Below are 19208 nucleotides of genomic sequence, written 5' to 3' on the forward strand. Positions count from 1 at the left end.
ACTGCTGTCAGATGTCTTAACAACCAGGGAAGCCTGAAGAGGTGCCGTCCCACGAGCACCGTTCATGCCCTGGTGGCAGGTGAAGGCAGTGTGGGCTGGTACAACGCCTGCTTCCGTCCTGCGTGGCCCGCCCTTGGAGCTGACCGTGTGAAGGGGGCGGGCATCGGCCACAGCCTGGGTTAGAGAACAGGACAGGCCCTGGGCTCTAGTCCGACGATAAAGACCCATGCGCAGCAGGAGCTGGCCGCCCCAGCACGCTGAGAAATCATCTTTATTTAAGCACTGCCGCTACCAGAGTCAATAAATAACTACCATCACAACAAGTACAAGAGAGGCGAACAGCAGGCTGGCCAAAGTGGTTCCCGTCCAACAAAGACGGGGTCTGGTCAGGGGGGTCTGATGGAGCCCTAGCCCTTGCCCAGCCAGGAGCCTAATTCTGCAGGCCCTGGGTGGGGTTGGGTAAGTTGGCGTCTGGGGGCCAAGCCAGGGTGTACCCCATTGAAGGGCACTAGGCTCCCTGGGGCTCGGGGCAGTTCTCTGGCCTATTTTTCCTCCCTGGTCCAGTTTCCCTTTACTATCCTGCCTTCTCAAAGCCTACAACCCTATATACAGCTACCGGACACCTCTTTCCATGGAGCTTCTAGAAGTCCCTTACAATTGCCCACCTAATCCCTCACACCTCTCCGGGAGCCTCTCCGGCAACCTCGTTCATCCCACGACAACACCCAGCTTTGGTCTGACCTGGAGAAACATGGCACCACGCCTGGGCCTCGGAACCAGGTTTGAGGCTAACGCTCGCCTCGACCAGTTGGTGGTCCCGTTCTGAGCCCGGAAGAGAAAGAGAGTCCTCTAGGTGGGGAGGAGATGAAGGGAGTGAAACATCCTTAGCCAGCTGGGATCTTGCCCCGAGGAGCCTCTGTGGCCCCTGGGGCTGCTGAGAACTTTTGCCACAAAGGAATGCCTGAGGCCAGCCTCCCCACTTCCGTGACAGTGACTGGGGTCATTACCCCTCGGGGACGGGGCCGAAGCGGGACAGAGCGCCAAGACTCTTCCTGAGCTGACCTCAGAATCGTGGTCCTGGAAGGACAGTCAAGGGCATCCGCTCACCCTCCAGACTTCAGCGGGCCCAGACCCCAGATCGACAGCCATCAGAACTCCCCAGTGTTTCCCTAGAAAAGGCAGCATCCTCTCCATCCCTCATCCCAGGCTATCATTACAGCCGCTCTTCCTGATGTCTGACCTCAGAGTCTCCTGTTATTTCTATCAAAACAAAAAGCGCCCCTCCTCATGGCCTTTTCTGTTCCCTGGCCCATCTCTGTCATTTGGCGGCCTGAATGGAAGTGGATAACCTGACCTTGCTGGCCCCCAAGCCCCGAGCAGGAGAGAGCCCCTGTCCCTGTGAGGGCGAGGTATACATCGAGACTGTTAGAGCAACAAGGACCAAGTAGCCAAGACCAGGGGGCAGAGGGCCCCGTAGGCTGAGCCCGAACGTATGCAGAACGGAGAGACTGTCCCCCACGGCCCCGAGGCTGTCTGCAGGCTGTCTCTATCCCTAGTCCTCAAGGCACTTACTGGCCACTAAGCTGTGCAGTACAGTACTTGTCCGTGGCTCTCCCTATTGTCCCCTCCTCCCAGGCTTGGTGAGTGGGAGAGGAGAGATCCAGAATCAAGCACTGACCACAGCAGGCACGAGACTCAGCCCGAGCGAGCAGAGAAGGTGGAAATCAGAGGCCCCCCCGGGCAGGCAGGGGCTCTTCTGTATAAAGCCACCTCAGCCGAGGACTGTTCTGTTTCACATACCTGCATGACCTCCAGTCACCCTGTGTCTCACTGGACCGGCATCCGTCCTGGGCCTGACGCCTGAGGCTGCGGGCGCACAAGTTTCCGCGCAGCTCTGCATACCCCTGGCAAGTTCTGGGCTGAGTTTTCTAGTGAAAAGCCCTTGCTAGGTTTTCCAGATCGTCTGCTCTCCTCTCCTTTACCAAGGGGCCTCATTAGAAGGAAGGTTCTTACTCGCAAGTGTCTTTGCCTCAAGCAAGCTCAGGAACGTCAGCGTCCCGCTCCCTGGTGAGGCCCTGTGCCGGCTCAGCCTTCCCGCCCCAGCATCTACACATCCCGTCCCCCTGCTTCCCCTGCCACAGCCCCAGGCAGTGAGGAAAGACTCAGCTAAGCCTCGGAGGAAGGCTGATTTTTACCCTCAGCATCCCCTTTCTGATGGAACCGGGGACCAGGAAGGGGTCTCTGCGTTCAGAGTGCGGTCACTTAGCTGAGCCCCCAGCACCTCGCCTGGGGAGGGGGCAGGAGGACGGGAGCAGGTGCAGAGGGTTTGGGCAGTGGCTCAGGGGCTCTAGGCCCGGGCCAGGGGCGGAATGGTGGGTGCAGCGGTAGCCCGGAGAAGGGGTGTGAGCTAACATTTTTAAAAAATCGTAGCGGATAAACCAACAGAAACCTGCCCAGGAAAATAGAGCAGGGCTTAAAAGTTAAAAACCCATAACAAAATAGAGCTCTAACTGTAAACTACAGAAGCCAGGCTCTGGGGTCCTCCACGGGCCTGTCCCTTATGAGATGCCTGTCCCGCTGCTCCCGGATGTGCAGGCCACCTGTTAGAGCGTGGGCTTTGGAGGTTTCCTGGTTGTGCCATTGCTGCTGCCTGGATTTGGGGGAATCCCTGTCCTTGCTTTGGCCCCTTTGCTTGGAGCAAGGGTAAGGGCAGCAGGAGGCTTCAAGCCAGCACCGCATGTCCAGGGCATGGCAAGAGCTTGGCCTAGAAGGCGAAGGACCATTGCCTCCTGGCGAAGGACCCAGCCATGCCGGTCAACCCACGATCACCCACCTGGACCTCCTCATAGCTCCCTGCCCTTCTTAAGGCCTTCTTAACCGGGCCATAGCCAACCAGAGCTGCCCCCTTCCTCTGGGCAGACAGCTCAGAATAGGAAGGTAGGACAGGCTGTGTGACCTTGGGAGGTCCCTCACCCTTGCATTTCCTCGTCTGTAAAGTGAGGGGTTGGGGCAGGTCTAGCTCGAAAGCCCCCTCCAGCTCTGATGTCCCGTGATTGGGAATGGCCCCAGAGCGTGTGATTTATTAATGCCTTTTTCTCCTGGGGAAATGCAAAAGAGCAGTCGGAGGCAGCCAGGGGTGAGGTCTGGCCAGGTGGCCCAGGGCATCCCTGGGAGCAGGCAGGGCCACAGGTATCCTTTGCCCTTCTCGGAAGACTCCCGACTGCAGAATACACAGAACAGATGCCACCTTCCTGTCCCAGGCTTGCAGGAGTCGGTGCTGGAGACTGGCGGCCTGGGGCCTGCAGGCCGAGCAGGAGGAAGAGGGTGGGCGCGTGAGCCCTGTCTCCTATCTCTTGCCCACACCCTGGAGGGGCCATGCAGGATGGGTCTTGGTGGAGTGGGGGACCTCCCCAAGATAAGCCCTTTAGTCACTCGGCCACCAGGGTGGCTTCTGTCACTCTGGGGGTGACAGGGTCAGGTTGGCAGTGTTGGCTAAGACAGCAGCGTCACCTGCCTTGGGACTGTGCCTCAGGCCAAGTCTGGTGCCCCTTTCTATCCGGTGTCCCAGCTTCTCAACCCCTTTGAGCTCCCACCCTTGGTGGTCTGGAGGACCCTTCCCCAGAGCTGCAGGGACTCAGGCTCCTGGCCTTGGACTTTGGGGCACTGGTTTTCAGCCACCTGGGTATGTGGCAGGGGCCCCCGGGGCACTGAGGACATTGTCAGGGTCCAGCTGTGCAGCCCCTTGGGAAAGCAGGGGAGTTCGTGGTCCTGGGTCTGGCTCTATCCTTATACTGAGGGACATTGATGTTTATGCTTTGTCCTACTGTGGCCCATCGGTGTCTTCCCACTGGGCAGGCGCTCTGCTCGGGGGGCGGAGTTCATCTGCAGGACAGGAGCGCCATCTTCCCCAATGTGCCGATACGTTGTTTCAAACCCCCTTCTTCCCATGGGCCTGTTCCTTCTGTCCAGGCGCCCCAGAGGGCCCAGGCGTAGGGTTCAGTATCATCATGGAAGTTACTGCCTGGTGTCTTTTGATTTAAAGAAAAGAAATCCTTGCACGGGTTCTATCCTGTGGCAGAATACGAAATATCCTACCTCCTACAAAAAAGGGCACTGTTTAAAGTAGGTACTGAAAGCCAGCCATTCTCAGGCACAGTGTTGGGCCACCTTGGCTTCAGGAAAGGCCAGGGCCAGCTGGCTGCGTCTGTCAGAGGCGGGGGTCCGGCTGTGGCGGAGAGGGAGGGGTGCCAAGATCAGAGCTCCAGGTAGCCTACGAGGACCAGCATCGCCACCGACGAGGAAAGGATGGTGCCGGGATGCGGGGTCGGGCTGATTGCAGAGTTCTCCACCATCATGCTTGTGCCTGAAACCAGCAGGTGGAAAAGTGGGGCTGTGTCTGCTGGGCTTGGGGCCAGCCTACCCCCCGCCCTGCCCCCAGGACAGGATCCAAACCTTGGCTAAGGAGACTCGGGGACGGTGGCTTCAGGGCTGGGAGGGGTTCTCAGCCCTACTCCTACAGCATTTTGTAAGACCTTTGCTTCTGCGGTCTCAAGACTGGCCCTGTACCCGGTGAAGTGAGCTCACTCCTCCCTGACCCTCAGGGCTTTTGGGGGGGAGGGGGTGCAAGGGGGTGGCGGCCAGCACAGTGCTAGGACTCGGTTACACTCAGTTCCTGCCCACCTTCCCCTGTGCCCTGGGGGTCTGGCTGAGTTGGGGTTGGTTTGGGTGGGAATGGTTCCTTCATCAGACATCTGCACGGACCCTGATTCTCCTGGGGGATAAGGTAGGGGAGAGACAGCACCTCCATTCCTCACGATGTGGACTTCTGCTGGGATCCCGTCCCCTCCTGGCCCCGTGGTCCGAATCTGCACCAGGGCATGGCCGATGTCTTCCGGAACGACAATGTCTATCCAGTTCCTGCTGGTGACGTGGAGCGTGGGAGTCGGGTGTAAGTCGTTCTGGTACAGCATCTGTGGGGAGGAGGGCAGCCAGGGTAGAGCTTCCTCACACCAGCTGCTGCTTCTCTCTTCCCCAGCTCTGGGCACCGGACGTGCCCATTTGGTGCTGGTCCTCACCCTTCCTGTTGCCCGCTGACCGGGAGCTGGCCCTTAGATAAACTCCTCATTAGTTTATCTAATGAGGACATTAGAGGAGGACAGCTTGCAAGAAGCTGAGCCATCTTTGCAGACTCCTTAGGGCTGGAAGGACCCTCAGACTTCACCTAGTCCCCTCGAGCCCTGCCTTCCTGCCATCCTCCCTTCAGCCCCCTTTCTTCTGTCTCTGCTACAAGCTATCCGTATCGGGGCGCCCGGGTGGCTCAGTGGGTTAAACCCTCTGCCTTCGGCTCAGGTCATGATCCCAGGGTCCTGGGATCGAGCCCCCACATCGGGCTCTCTGCTCAGCGGGGAGCCTGCTTCCTCCTCTCTCTCTGCCTGCCTCTCTGCCTACTTGTGATCTGTCTGTCAAATAAATAAATAAAATCTTAAAAAAAAAAAAAAAAGCTATCCGTATCTTGTGGCCCCAACAATCCCAAACTCTGCTTCCGTCGGACTCGGACTTGCTCCACACTGCAGCTCTCTGTGTCCGCTGGAAACGCAGAGGCCCCGTGCCCAGCCACTCGGTGCCTGCTGGAGCCGGTCCTTACCTTATAGCCCGTGACCGCAGACTCATTTCGGAGAGGAACCACAGGATCCCACTTGATGCTAAGACTGGAGCTTGAGAAAGTCCATGAGATGTTGCCAGGAGGGCGCTGTGGAGCTGCCGGAGGAGGGAGAAGACTGAGAAATGTTCCCAGTGTTTCCTCCCCAGCCACCCCCTTGCCTTAGCTGGTCTTTTTCTATGTGTCTGCCCGCAGCCATTACACCCAGAACATTCCATCACAGCGGCCTAAGAAACAAACCTCAGGAAACTCCAAAGGCTGGAGAAGAGAGAAGCTTCAGAGCCCATGCGCTCTCCCTATTTACATTAGTCGTCGTCTTCTTTTTTTTTTTTAGAGACTTTTTTTTTTTAAGATTTAAGATTTTTTTTAAGATTATTTATTTATTTGAGAGAGAGAGAATGAGAGAGCATGAGAAGGGGGAGGGTCAGAGGGAGAAGCAGACTCCCTGCTGAGCAGGGAGCCCGATGCAGGACTTGATCCCGGGACTCCAGGATCATGACCTGAGCTGAAGGCAGTTGCCCAACCAACTGAGCCACCCAGGCGTCCCTTTTTTTTTTTTTTTTTAAGATTTATTTAGAGAAAGAATGGGAGCCTGAGTGGGAGGAGGGGCAGAGGAAAAGCAGGCTCCCTGATAGGCAAGGACCCCAATGCGGGGCTTGATCCCAGGACCCTGGGATCATGACCTGAGCCAAAGGCAGACACTTAGCCAACAGAGCCACCCACGTGCCCCTATTTTCATTACTCTTGCTGCCTTGTCTCTGTCCAGGCCCGGGCTTGTGGGCTAGAGCATTAGTCTTATCGCCCGGGAGTGGGTGGTCCTAGAGCTGCTCCCACCCTCCGGAGAGACTCACGGGGCTTCATGGTGGTGGCATTGGCAGAAGGGCTGGCGGGCCCAGTGCCTGCCCGGTTGTAGGCCCGCACGGTCACGTGGTACTTGGTGTTGGGGTGCAGGCTGGTGACTCGGGCACTGGTGTCCAGCCCCGCGGTCCTCACGCGGTCGGCGGCTGCTTCCTTGTCCCCGGCCTTCCAGTAGCGGATCTGAAGGGGGCAAGGGGAACCCCTAGGGTCAGCAGCCAAGCCCCCACCTCGGGGGGGGGGGGACCCTGACCCTGGCCCTCGCCACCGACATTCTGTTCCTCTCCTGCTCCCTCTGATCCTCATGACTCAGTCTCGGGTCTCAGAACCCAGACACTGGGCCACTTGCTCCAAGACAGCAGGGACACGTGCTTCCCACTATCATTAGCAGCCTCTGGACAAACCGCAAGAGCAGTGAGGGGATGTTACTGCCGCAGACTGGGTGGGAGGCCGCAGCACCCGAGGACCAAGAGGAGATGACCTTGGGTAAGAAGGACCATCTGACCGCTGGACTCACACCCACTCAGAAGGCTCCCAGCCTCTCTTCATCTTTCAGAGGAGAAAGAAGTGCCAGGGAAGCGAGCTAAGGTGGATGGAGGAGGGGGCTGCTGCCTTGTCGGCAGCCAGCAGAGAGCCCGGTCCAGGGGCAGCGTGGAGACTTGGGTGGAATGAGGCGGCGAGGGGGCAGGTGACACGTGGGGCTGGGCACAGACTCCACCCGGGGCCGGGGGGCTGCGGGAACCCAACCCTGCTGAGTTCTCTCCGGGATCCCGGGGGGCTGTGCGGAAGGATACGAAAGGAGTGTCTGTACTTGCGAAGCAGTCCCCGCGCCCACCGGCGAGCTGATGACGGCTGCCGGGTAAAGACGCAAACCATCATCATATTAGCAGGACTGGTTAAATATGCGTGCACATCCAGGACACTTTGGTGTTACCTCCTCAGTGCTCGCCTGCTCCTTCTCCCCTAGGCAGTGACATTTCTTCCTTTCCCTTCTTGCCCTTCCTACTGCTCCCTCTTGCTCTCTGTCCACTCCACAAGGTGCCCCATCGTGGAGTCACTGGGAGCTCAGAGCTCAGGCTGGAAACTGCTGGGACCACCGTTCCCAGGGACAGGTTGACCAACGGGCACGAGGAGGGGGCCATGCTCTCCTCCGCAGGTGATGATGCTAGCTAACTGGGCTCTGGGGTGAAAGGGACAGGCCATGTCCCTTCCGGAACCTGTGCGGCTCCCCAGGCTTCCAGGGCTGGCTCTAGGCAAGCACTGAACTTCAAGTCTATCCACAGGTCAGTCTTCTGCTCTGGACCTGGGGAGGGTCTTGGCTCAGGCTACCTCCCCAGGGCTGCACGACCACAGCCGTTCCCCACCTCCCAGGGGGAGCGACTAGTGAGCTGGGAGGTGCCCCCAGCCCCCCTTCCTGTCCCAGAACCCAGGGCAGTGCTCACCTCGTACCCCAGGAGGATGCCGTTCGTGTCCTGCTGCACAGGTTCCCAGGTCACGTTCATCTCTGAGGAGGAGACCCCCTTGGCCCAGACCTTAGTAGGGGCCACCCTGGGCTCTGGGGACCGATACAGAAGGGGTTTGGATTCCCTAGGGCCTCCCCGTGTCCTACAGAGAAGCTGCCAACGGGGGTCTGCCCTTGCTTAGGATTTTTGAGAACCCAGGGCCCTGGGAGAAGGTCACCTGGGGGTTCCCACAGCCTCCCTCAGGCCACTTCTCTTCCCATGGAGCTTCCCTCCCCCTCCCCCAGGCCTGCGGGGAGACAGGGTAGCCAGGGAATGAGGCCAGGTGCCCTCTTGTCGCCCTCCCCCGCACACCCTACAGACAGGCGGCCCACCTTCCTCCGCCGAGTACACCAGCGCCGTGAGGCTCTCGGGACCCTCCCCGCGGCGGTTGTAGCTGCGGATTTTGACCTCGAAAGGCGTGTAGGGCCGGACGCTGTCGTTGCTGTAGACGAAGTGCTGGGCGTCGGCGCCGGGCACCCGGGCGGTCTGCCAGCCGCTGCCGCCCTGCCTGCGGAAGGACAGCAGGTAGCCGAAGCCGTCTCCGTTCTGGTACTCCCGCGACACGGGCTGGGGGGCGAGAGCGTGGCGTGGGCGAGGGGCCGCGGTGCGTTTCCCTGCCGGGCCTCCGCGCCCCCCACCCCAGCCTCAGCCAAGAGGGGCAGCCCCGGGGCTTGGGGGCCTTGGCGGGTTTTCTCCTGCAGTGGATGCGAGGGGAGGGAAGGGGGTGCTGTCCACCAAGAGTCGGGGCTGCACAGCGGCTCAGTCTGGGTCCTCTCTACATGCGGCGCAATCTGGAGATGAGTGGGGACGGGGGTGGGGTGGGGTGATAGGATTTGTCCCTCTAGAGAGCTGGAGGCACAGTTCTGCCTCTGTCCCTGCAGCTTACCGTCCAGTTGACGATGAGCTCTCCAGGGGCTCCACCCCCTCCGCTGAGTCCCGAGGGTGCTACCGAGGGGGCTGTCAGGGCCAAGGGACACAGATGTGGCTGGTGAATGGGCAGTGACAGGGCAGCAGCCTCGCGCCTGTGCCTGTGCAGCAGACGCACGGGGACACCCCTTCACTCTGGCCCTAGTTTTGTCCTCCAGCAGGACCTCTGGATGTGGGCTCTGGAGTCAAGGGAGACGTGACATCAGGTCCCACCTCTGTCACTTACTAGCTGTGTGTCCCTGGGCAAGTTACTTAACCTCTCTGAGCCTGAATCCCCTCTCCATAAGATAAGGATAATAATGTTTCTCTCCAAGGGTTCTAAGAAGAATAAAATCAAGGACGACGGTGCCCAGCTCGTGTACCAGTCCTTGCTCTGTCATAGTCGCTGCTCCACAAATGATCTTCGTCATCTTCTCTCTCGTCAGTCTAAACTAAATAACAGAGACCTACTCCAGTTTGCTCTAAAATGAGGGGAATAAATAATCTGGAACTGCAGTTAATGAAAAAAAATTTTCGGGGGGGAGTTGCAGGGGGTTTTATTACGATTTTTCTCTCCATGGCAGATTTAATTTCCTAATTGTCTCTAGTATTCAACAAAGCTGATATTAAAACAAGACTCTACTTAATTAGATCAGGAATCTTGGCAGGGGGTAACTTGGCTGGGCGTCAAAAGAGTTCTACAGAGAATCCAGCAATGGGAAACTTATCTCTTGATTCTTATGCCAGGAGCTTAGGGCCTTGTAATGTGCAAGGGGTGCTTAACCACACTGCCCATGTGATCCTGCGAACTGGGCGTTCTCATCACCCTTGTCAAGTGGAAAAACCAAGGCCCAGAGCAGTTAAGTGACTTGCCTAAGGTCACACAGCTAATAAATGGCATAGTTCAAATTTGAACTCAACTCTTCTGATTTCAAAGCCCATCATCTTAATTCTGCATCCTGGCTGTCTTTTGCTCACCAACACCTGGGATACCAGAATGAAGGAGATCACTTCCCTCCCTTCATTTGTCTCTCTAAGAAGTTGAACCAAAGAAGGGGCTTTTCCTGGAATTCCTTACTCTGGAGAGGTACCGGTTAAAAATGTTGACTGATTGGAGAATTAGCCTGGGGCTTATGGGAAGCCGTGTTTAAAGGACATAAGAAGGCAGACCCTTACTGCACATGGGAGTCAGAAAGCCTGGGTGGGCAGGGAAGGGGAGACGGGGTCTTGATTCCATGTTGCCCATTGCAGGACCCCAAGGCTCTCATTTTGGACCTTCAGCTGTGAAAATCAGGGTGGGCAGGTGCCCCTCCTGGCTTCTCTCTCCTTCCTTCCCCTCTCAAGATGTGGTACCACCTGCCTTTCAGGGAAGCTTGTGGGAAGATTGTACATTCCGCCTGCTCTAAAGGATTTAGAGACACTGACTGCTTCCCTACACACACACACACCTTCCTCATTAACTGATTTCAGCAGCTCATGCACTACCAGGAAGGACATCTGCCCATTACCACCCCGCCATGGTCCTGAGTTCAAGTCCAGACTCTTCTCCAGACTTTGATTTTTCCATTAAAAAATACACTTAAACCTTTTATTTTGAGATCATCATAGATTCACCTGCAGTTGTAAGGTTGACCCATTTTTTTTAAAATGAAGAGTTTGGGGCGCCTGCGTGGCTCAGTGGGTTAAAGCCTCTGCCTTTGGCTCAGGTCACGATCCCAAGGTCCTGGGATCGAGCCCCACATAGGGCTCTCTGCTCAGTAGGGAGCCTGCTTTCCCCTCTCTCTCTGCCTACCTTTCTGTCCAAGAAATAAATAAGATCTTTAAAAATAAAATAAAATAAAATAAAATGAGGAGTTTGGACTGGATGGTTCTTCCAGCCCCAACAGGCCCAAGCTGTGGCCCAGGGCAGAGTGCGTCGCATAGAGCAGGGGCCTTGCCCTGACTGTGTCCCTTTCTCATCTGTTTTGTTAGAGTCTGAAGCCTGGTGAGCAGGGTGGGAACTCCCATAATTGCTGCTCCCCTGGGGTTGCCTTGCATGGGGGCTCGGGGCTGTGCCCTGACATTAGTTCTCTTTGGGACCCCCAGGACTCTGACCTGCTTCCTTGGTCCGGATTTTGCTAGAGGGCCCACTGGGTTCCCCAGTGCCCAGGATGTTGCTGGCTAAGACCCGGAACTCATAGTCCATCCAGGGCGTGAGGCCCAGCACCTGGGCGGTCTCAGCGTTGCCCTCGATGTTGGCGGGATCTGCAAGGGACCCAGAATCAGTGTGCTGGCACTGGTTAGTTAGTTGATATGGGAAGGGCAGGGCCTGGGCCTGACTCACCTTGTATCCAGCCCTCATGGTGGTGCCTGCCATACTCAGTGCTCAGCACCTCTTTTAGAAAGGATGGGGAAACTAGTAGACCTCCCTACCCCAGGACCTTTGTTGATGCTGTGTGAATCAGTGGGAACTCCAGAGATGGTCTGTCAATGTTCCAACGACACAGACTGAAAGCTGCCTTCTCCAGCCCTTTTCCCACTCTCTTGCTGCGTGGGACCGCCCGTGGACCGCCCGTGGGACCGCCCATGGGCCAGGGAACTCCCTGCAGGCAGAGGACCTAAGCCTGTGCTTTCTGAAGTTCCAGACTCAACCAGGCCTTATCAGCACTGACCTGGGTGGAGCCTCACACTTACTGGTGCGAACCTGCTTCCACTTCCCTGCAGGTGGAGTGCGGGCTTGCAGGGTGTACTTGGCAATGGGGCTGTGGTTGTCGAAGCCTCGGCTCCAGCTGAGCTGGACGGTGGTGTCACCAATGTTCCTCACCACCACGCCTCCTGGGGGACCTGGGGGACCTGCACCAGGGAGTCAGAGCACAGGGAGTCAGAACTCAGCTGCTCCAAATTTGAGCCAGTCTCCTTCAGGCGGGCTGGGGCTGGTGCAATACCCAGAAGGGGGCAGCAGAGGGCACACTAAACACGCATGGGGTGTGAGGGTCTGGAATGGGGACAGCACTGAATGGCACATGGGGTTTGGGACGTTGGAGCGATGTGTCCCAGGCTGGAGGGGCTCAAAGAGGCCTTCGTGCAGAAATGTGTATAGATTTCAAAGCCTGCCACCGCCAGACTTTGAAAACTGCTGGCCTCAGCAGAGTTCTCCAGTCTTAGGAAGGGGATTTTTTAAAATTGTGGCTTTGGAGGAGGAATATTCTATTTAGAACCTTCAAAACACCATGGGATAAGTTTGGCTCCGGCTCTGGGGACTTAGAAGCCCTTCTCTCTCAGAAGCCCTTCGCCCACAGCTTTCTGGGAGAGGAGGGGAGTTAGGGAGCACAGGTCAGAAGAGCCCCTGAGGGAGTGGGGGCAGGGGCAGGGGCGGGGTGGGAAACCCCATCACCTCGGACCAGGACTGTGGCCTCCTTGGACGCACTGTCCACCACCGTCTGGGCCATGCACGTGTACTTCCCGCCGTGACGCAGCTGGGCGTTCAGGATGGTCAGATCCCCAACTGTCTCCTTCTGCACATGGGGGACAGAAAGTGGGGGGGCAGGTCAGAGGAGGGGACCCCGGCTAGTGCAGTGAGGCATGAGGTGGGGCTCAGAGTCTCCTGCTCCATTATGTCCATGGACCCCTCAGCATCTCGGGGTTTGTGTTTGTTCAGTGGAAGGAATCCGCTTCTCCTCTCTTAGTACCACGGGACTGAACAACAGTGTGTTACGGAGACAGTCAGCCATGGTCCAAGCGGATGATGTCATTTGCATTGGGGTCAGGATGGGGAGGGAGCCTTGTTGGGCGCCTGGCATTCCAGATTTGTCCCTAACCCTCTCCTAAATGTGTCATCTTCAGGTGGGATCCAGGGAGCTGCCCGTCTAAGGAAGGGGGTTCCTCTGACTCCTAGGATAGCTTGCCAGCATGCCATTCCTCAGGGAATGGGGAAAAGCTCTGGGGTAGTCACAGTTAAGGACATCTTGAATCCCCTGTCTGTCCAGAAGGAGGGAGGAGCTAGGGGTTGTCCGGCTTCAGGCTTTACCGCGCTGGCCCTCCGGTAGTGTCCCCCGGGCTGATCGAGGTCGATGGGTAAGTCATCCAGGGTCCAGATGAAGGTGAGGTCCATGGTGGGATCGTGGGAGGCGTGGCACTGCAGGGTCAGGCTATCCCCCAAGTTGATGTCCGCACTCGAGGGGGCTAGGGTGATCTTGGTTGCATCTGCCAAGAGAAACAACATCCCTGGGTGGATGGAGAGGGAAGAGGCCCAGGCAGGGGCAGCAGGGCAGGGTGAGAGCATTGTTCCCTAAGCCCCAAGGAAGAGAAGAGGCAGCATGGCCAACAGGATCTTGGCCTCCCAGGAGCCTCACGAGTGTGCGAGAGGGAGGCAGGAGTAGATTCTGGATGGTGGCAAGGGGATGGTCCCAAACGAAGTCCAGTCTCAGGTTAGCCTCAAAACTGACGTGGAGGAAGGTGGGAACACAAGAGCATGGTGGCGAGGTGGGACAGGCAGGCACCCTGTGACAGCTGAGCCACCTGCCGTCTGCCCCTCACCTCGCACAGAGAGGATGCCCGTGCTGTTGGCTTTCCCCATGAAGTTCTCAGCAAAGCAGGTGTATTTGCCTTCATCTGACCGACTGATGTTTCTTATGATCAAGGTGCCATCCGGAGTTACGGTCACTCTGCAGCAGGAACAAAGCAGATCTGGCCAACCTAGGGTCACACTGTCGTCATCACAGGAAGGGGACTCGCCTGCACAGTGGGTGAGGAGGACCAGGGATTGGTCCGTGTGGAGGAGGGGTTGTACCTGCTACTGTTGACCAAAATCTCGGTGCCTTTGCTCCAGAGCACCACAGCCTTCGGAGCCGCCCGGGGCTGACAGGGGATAGCGATCTCTCCGCCGCGGGCCGCAGGGATCAGACGCTTTACGGGGTTCAGCCTGAAGTCAGGGGCCAGGGCTGGAGGGAGAGGGGAGTGCTCTGCGGTCACCCAGGGAATCCTAATGCTGCCCGTTGCCTGGATGAAGAGGTCCCCCGGCCCCACGCTACAGACTCTATGCATCCGCCGAGGCCAATCGGTGAGTGACTCCGTAACACCACTGCCAAAATACACCCAGAGTCCAGCCCCTGCCGGTCACCGCCCCCCAACAGCCCCCATGCTGGGCCAAGCCACCGAATCTCCTGCAGAACTACTGAAAAGCCCCCTAGTCCGTCTTCCTGTGTTTGCACTTTCCTTCTCCAATCTCCTTCTCCACTCTGGGCTGGCGTGTCTTGGGAGAAACTTGAACTCACTCAGGAGGAAGTCCCAGCCCCTCACAAGGGCTCACAGACACCACCCCACCTCTCCACCCACCTCTCACGCCACTCTCCTTCATTGATTTATTATATTTTTTAAAGAATTTTTATCTATTTACTTGACACAGAGAGGGAGCACAAGACGGCGAAGTAGCAGGTAGAGGGAGAAGGAGAAGCAGGCTTCCCACTGAGCAGGGAGCCCAACGCAGGGCTCGATCCCAGCACCCCGGGATCATGACCTGAGCCAAAGGCAGACACTTTAACGACTGAGCCACCCAGGCGCCCCTCTCTTCTTCATTTATTATGCTCCAATCATCTGGGCCATTTCTCTCCTTCGAGGATACTGAAGATTTTCCTGCTTCAGGACCTTTGCACTGGCCATACATTTCGCTTAAAAATCCCTCAGATCTTTGCATGGCTGGCTGCTTGTTAACACTCAGGTCACAGTCCAAATGTGACGTTCTCTGAGAGGTCTAGCCACCCTATCTAACTGGCCCACCATCCTCCTACCGCTCTGCTGGTTTGTTTATACCGTAATTTTCTTACGGCTGTCCAAAACTATTTAATTACATGATTTTGTGACTGTCCCTCACTCTCCACTGGATTGTAGAATACTAGAAGGCAGAGACCTTATCTTTCATGTTCTCTCCTTAGAAGGTGTTGAATAAATAAATATTGGTTGAAGGAACAAATAAGCGAACGAGCCTTAGTTAAGCTCACCACAACTTGACGAGGTAGATATCACTATACCCATTTTACAGATGAGAAAACCAAGGCCCCAAGAACTCAAATCATATAACTAAGAACACTAGCACCAGCTGAAATTTACTGGGCACCTGTTCGGTGAGGGCCAGGTCCTCTCTGCTTTACCTCTATCTCATTTCCTCTTCCAAACAGCCACACATGGGTGGGACTTTCATGGCCCACCTTTTATACATCGAGAAACTGAGGCACAAAGAGATTAAGTTGCCAAAGGTCACACAGCGGACGGGGCTGGTTTAAACACAAATCGAATTGAGTTGGTTGCCAATGATTTTTGCCCCCTTGTTTTTGCGGCAGCCAACGCTTAACTGTAATCGTGCCAGACACGGTACAGCCAGAGACCCGTCTTCTGGAAGCTCAGAATCGAGTGTCTCATCTCCTTTCTTCGATCCCTCTGTTTTGCTCCAGAGCCATTGGAAATCAAAGGGAAGCTGCCCCTTGCATTTCTGTGTTTAGAAACGCTTCCGTTCAGGGGCGCCTGGGTGGCTCAGTGGGTTAAAACCTCTGCCTTTGGCTCAGGTCATGATCCCAGGGTCCTGGGATCGAGCCCCGCATCGGGCTCTCTGCTCTGCAGGGAGCCTGCTTCCTCCTCTCTCTGCCTGCCTCTCTGCCTACTTGTGATCTCTGTCTCTGTCAAATAAATAAAATATTAAAAAAAAAAAAAAGAAAAGAAACGCTTCCATTCAGAATGCTTAAAGCCCCTCCCTGCGTGTCCTTGCCGACACCCCCTGCCTCCCTTGGCCCGTACCTTGCACGGCCAGCTCGGCGCTGGCGTAGATGGTGCCGTGTTTATTCTCTGCCACACACTGGTACATGCCGGAGTCCTCCAGGCTCAGCTTGGAGAAGCGCAGGTCCCCACCCAGCACCTCCACACGGGACTGTGCGGTAGAGAGCAGGGGCGGGGCGTGAGGGGGGGTTGCAGTAGAGACTCTAGGCTGCCACTCCCTCCCCTCCCCCATCGAGGGGACTCATTTGTCCAGTCCCATCTCAGGACCTCCTGGAATCCCAGGACTCGGGTCCCCCCGGACCCCTGGATATCAGCACACTGAAGCCAGGGGACACGGTGACCTACTCAGAACCACACAGTGATTTTGTGACTCAGTTGTGCCTGGATCCAGGTCTCTGGACCCTTCAGTTGGGACTCTATCCTGGTGACCAGCCTGTGGCCGTATGAATCTGGGGTGGAAAGAAGCACCTAGAACCACCCGGCCCGTGGTGCCTTCATTGTCCCAGAGAGACTGCGCATGGTGGTGCAGAGTCAGGGAGCAAAGTCTGGAAGGTGAGGGAACTGGATGAGCCGGGCGCAGCTGATGTGTGGGAAGACCCAGTTTCCTACCTGGGAGGCCAGAGGCTCCCCGTTCCGCAGCCAGCGCACCGTGGGCCGGGGCTTGCCAGCCGCCGCACAGCCCCAACGCAGGTTGGAACCGATGTCAGCCTCCATGTCTGAGATCACCTTCAGCCACTCGGGCTGAGCTGCGGGCAGCGAGAGAGAGAAAGGCCTGGGATGAGCTGGGGGGAGCCTCCTGCTCACGATGGACCCGGATTTCAGGGATGCAGTTCCTGTGACAGACAGCAGAGGGCGCCCTCGGCATTCCACAACAGGGTCGCGGGAGAAGCCGGCTGAAGAAAGTTGGCCCTTGGCGTCTGTATCAGGGGCTGTTTGAGCAACTTAAATTTCATTCCAAAGCCTTCTGGGTGCTCTCTGCACCACTGAGTGAGGCTCTGAGCGTCTGCTTCTTCTGTTTTCACACCCAGTGCAATCCTGGGGTGGGAAGGCTTAAGCCAGGGGCCACCCGGGTTCCCTCCCTGACTTTTGGATCTGCTTCCTACGGGGCAAGAGTGAAGGCAGGGGGAGGGGGTGTCCCGGCTGTGTACCCTGCACGATGATGCGGCCCTGGACAATGTCGCGGCCCTTGGAGTTCTCCGCCTCACACTCATAGGTGCCCTCGTCCTCGAAGCTGACGCTGGGTATCTGCAGGGTGGGCTCAGCGGTGGTCCACTGAGGGGACAAGGAGCCGTCCACTTTGCGCCACTTGATCTGGGGCACGGGGCTGGCAGAGGAGACAAAGCCAGAGCGTGTGGGCTGCGCTAGGCAGACTCCCTTGTACCCGCAGATTCTCCCGCCCTCCTGAGGTGCTGGGCAGGTGGGGATGGGAGGAGGCTGGAGCGAAAGAGGCAAGGGGGGAGGGCGGGGCCTCTCCCAGGTAGGCTCAGAGCTCAGGCAGTGGAGAAGCAGAAAGTAGGGTTCCTCTCCTCTCCTCTCCCCTGCAGTATTGTGACACCAGTAACCTTCCTTGTGGTCTGTACCCTGAAACTGGCTTGCCCTCCCTGCCCCCACCCTGTACTGGCCACTGAGCCTCTTCTGGGACTGCCTTCCTCAGCAGTGGCCTGTGACTTGGGGCTCTATGGGTCCCCGTCCCCCTCTCCCCAGCAGACCTTGCCTTTACTTTTCAAAAGGGCTCTACTTATTAGTAACTTGTGTACTAAAGCGGACTAAGGTATTAGTGAGTCTGAAAAGGTTAATATATTAATCTTCCATGTACTTTCTTTTTTTTTTTTTTAATAGGCTCCACACCCAATGTCCAGTGTGGAGCCCAATATGGAGCTCAAACCCAGGACCCTGAGATCAAGACCTGGACTGAGATCAAGAGTCAGACCCCTAATAGATTGAGACAACCAGGCAGCCCCCACGTGCTTTAAATATGAATTTTCTGGAAGCCCAATAGCTTTTCACAAAACAGGAACATCCTGGGTATCCACAGGAGACATGAGGAAATGGAACCAGTGTGCAAATCACACTGTTCTCCAAACATTTGTTGAGCACCTGCTATTTGCTTAGCCCTGTTTCAGTGAATCCTTTCTCTGGGAGAGCAGGATTTCTATTGCAATTTTTATGAAAAGAGAACTGTCAGGGGCGCCTGGGTGGCTCAGCAGGTTAAAGCCTCTGTCTTTGGCTCAGGTCATGATCCCAGGGTCCTGGGATCAAGCGCTGCATCAGGTTCTCTGCTCAGGAGGGAGCCTGCTTCCCCCTCTCTCTCCGCCTACCTCTCTGCCTACTTGTGATCTCTCTCTGTCGAATAAATAAATAAAATCTTAAAAGAGAGAGAGAGAGAGAACTGACAGCATGCCTAGAACGCTCACTAAATGCCAGGCACTGTTCTAGACATGTCACGTGTATTAACCCACTTAACCCTCGGAGCAACCCTGTGATATAGGTACTTTTTATAACGGTTTCCATGAGCAAGTGAGAATGCAGAAGCACAGAGAGGTTAAGTAATTGACCCATGGCCTCGCAGTCAGCCAGGGACGGAACCGGGACTTGAACCAGGTAGCCCGGGTTGGGGTTCATGCATGGCGCTCCCTGCCTCCAGCCTGGGATGCTGCCCAGGCTGTCCCCTGAGCTCGTGCCCCCTTGCTGGGAGCGCCCAGTGTCTGTCAGGCCCCTGGCATCTGATGCTTCGCTCAGAGAGACCGTGCTCAGTGAGGGGGTGGTCCCTACCCACTGCTCCCTCTCTGCTAGACCCTGCCTGCCCTCTCCCTGGGGTCCTGCGGGCCCCCAAGGGCCTCTGACAAGGTGCATCCTGGCCTGCCCCCTCCCTCCTCCACCACTCACTTCCCAAAGGCGAAGCACTCCAGGGTGACTTGCTGTCCCACTAGCGCATAGGTCTCTGCCGGGAACCGGGCCTTGATGCTGGGTGCGAAGAGCCTGGGATCTGGGGAGAGAGGGAGTTTGCCGACCAGACACAAGTGACGTGGGCCAGGTGCTCGTGGGCTTAGAACGGCAGCGTGGCTCAGAGCTGACGCCTTCTTGACCCCGCTTCCCCCCGGGAGCCTGGGCAAGGGCCTGGGGCCCTACAGCAGGAGGAGCCAGGGGTCCAGACCCCAGACCCTGGGCTCTGTGAGCCCCCTTCCCAACCTCTGAGAAGAACCCTCTTTTCCCAACCGCCGACCCTTTCAGCTCTCTGTTCCCCACCACGCCCCCCGACCCTGACCTTCCGCAGCCAGGTTGAGCTGAGCGAACTTGCTGAAGACGCTCTTGGTGGAGAAGTCCATGTGGCTGGTGGCCAGACAGGAGTAGTTGCCCAGGTCTGAGGCGTTGGTCCGGGCGATGTACAGGTTCCCTGTGGTCTGGGACACGAAGTGACGTCCGTCCGTTGGGATGAAGTTGGGGAACTCGTTGAGAAGCCAGCGGTAGGACAAGCCTATAGATAGGACATGTGGAGTTTGAGGAAACCATGGGATGCTAGGCTGGTGGGGCAGCCATGGGGG

The 19208-nt window shown here is 57.0% G+C and overlaps 1 protein-coding gene across 1 annotated transcript in view; it reads right to left on the reverse strand.

The window, feature by feature from the left end:
- Positions 1–258: 258 nt before the first annotated feature.
- CNTN2 (contactin 2) overlaps positions 259–19208 on the reverse strand; it is a 33346-nt gene continuing 14396 nt past the window's right edge. The window contains exons 6-23 of the mRNA XM_045983616.1: positions 18932–19141; positions 18553–18652; positions 16815–16990; positions 16276–16412; positions 15688–15817; positions 13691–13841; positions 13438–13565; positions 12929–13104; positions 12296–12416; positions 11596–11754; positions 11017–11166; positions 8903–8973; positions 8349–8583; positions 7957–8069; positions 6511–6697; positions 5645–5757; positions 4802–4970; positions 259–4363 (exon numbers count right to left, since the gene is read on the reverse strand). Coding sequence (XP_045839572.1) covers positions 4254–4363; positions 4802–4970; positions 5645–5757; positions 6511–6697; positions 7957–8069; positions 8349–8583; positions 8903–8973; positions 11017–11166; positions 11596–11754; positions 12296–12416; positions 12929–13104; positions 13438–13565; positions 13691–13841; positions 15688–15817; positions 16276–16412; positions 16815–16990; positions 18553–18652; positions 18932–19141 — 2636 coding nt within the window. The 3' untranslated portion in view covers positions 259–4253. The remainder of the gene's footprint in view (positions 4364–4801; positions 4971–5644; positions 5758–6510; positions 6698–7956; positions 8070–8348; positions 8584–8902; positions 8974–11016; positions 11167–11595; positions 11755–12295; positions 12417–12928; positions 13105–13437; positions 13566–13690; positions 13842–15687; positions 15818–16275; positions 16413–16814; positions 16991–18552; positions 18653–18931; positions 19142–19208) is intronic.

This window comes from Meles meles, chromosome 17 (genome assembly GCF_922984935.1).
Source record: "Meles meles chromosome 17, mMelMel3.1 paternal haplotype, whole genome shotgun sequence".
Classification (NCBI taxonomy): domain Eukaryota; kingdom Metazoa; phylum Chordata; class Mammalia; order Carnivora; family Mustelidae; genus Meles; species Meles meles.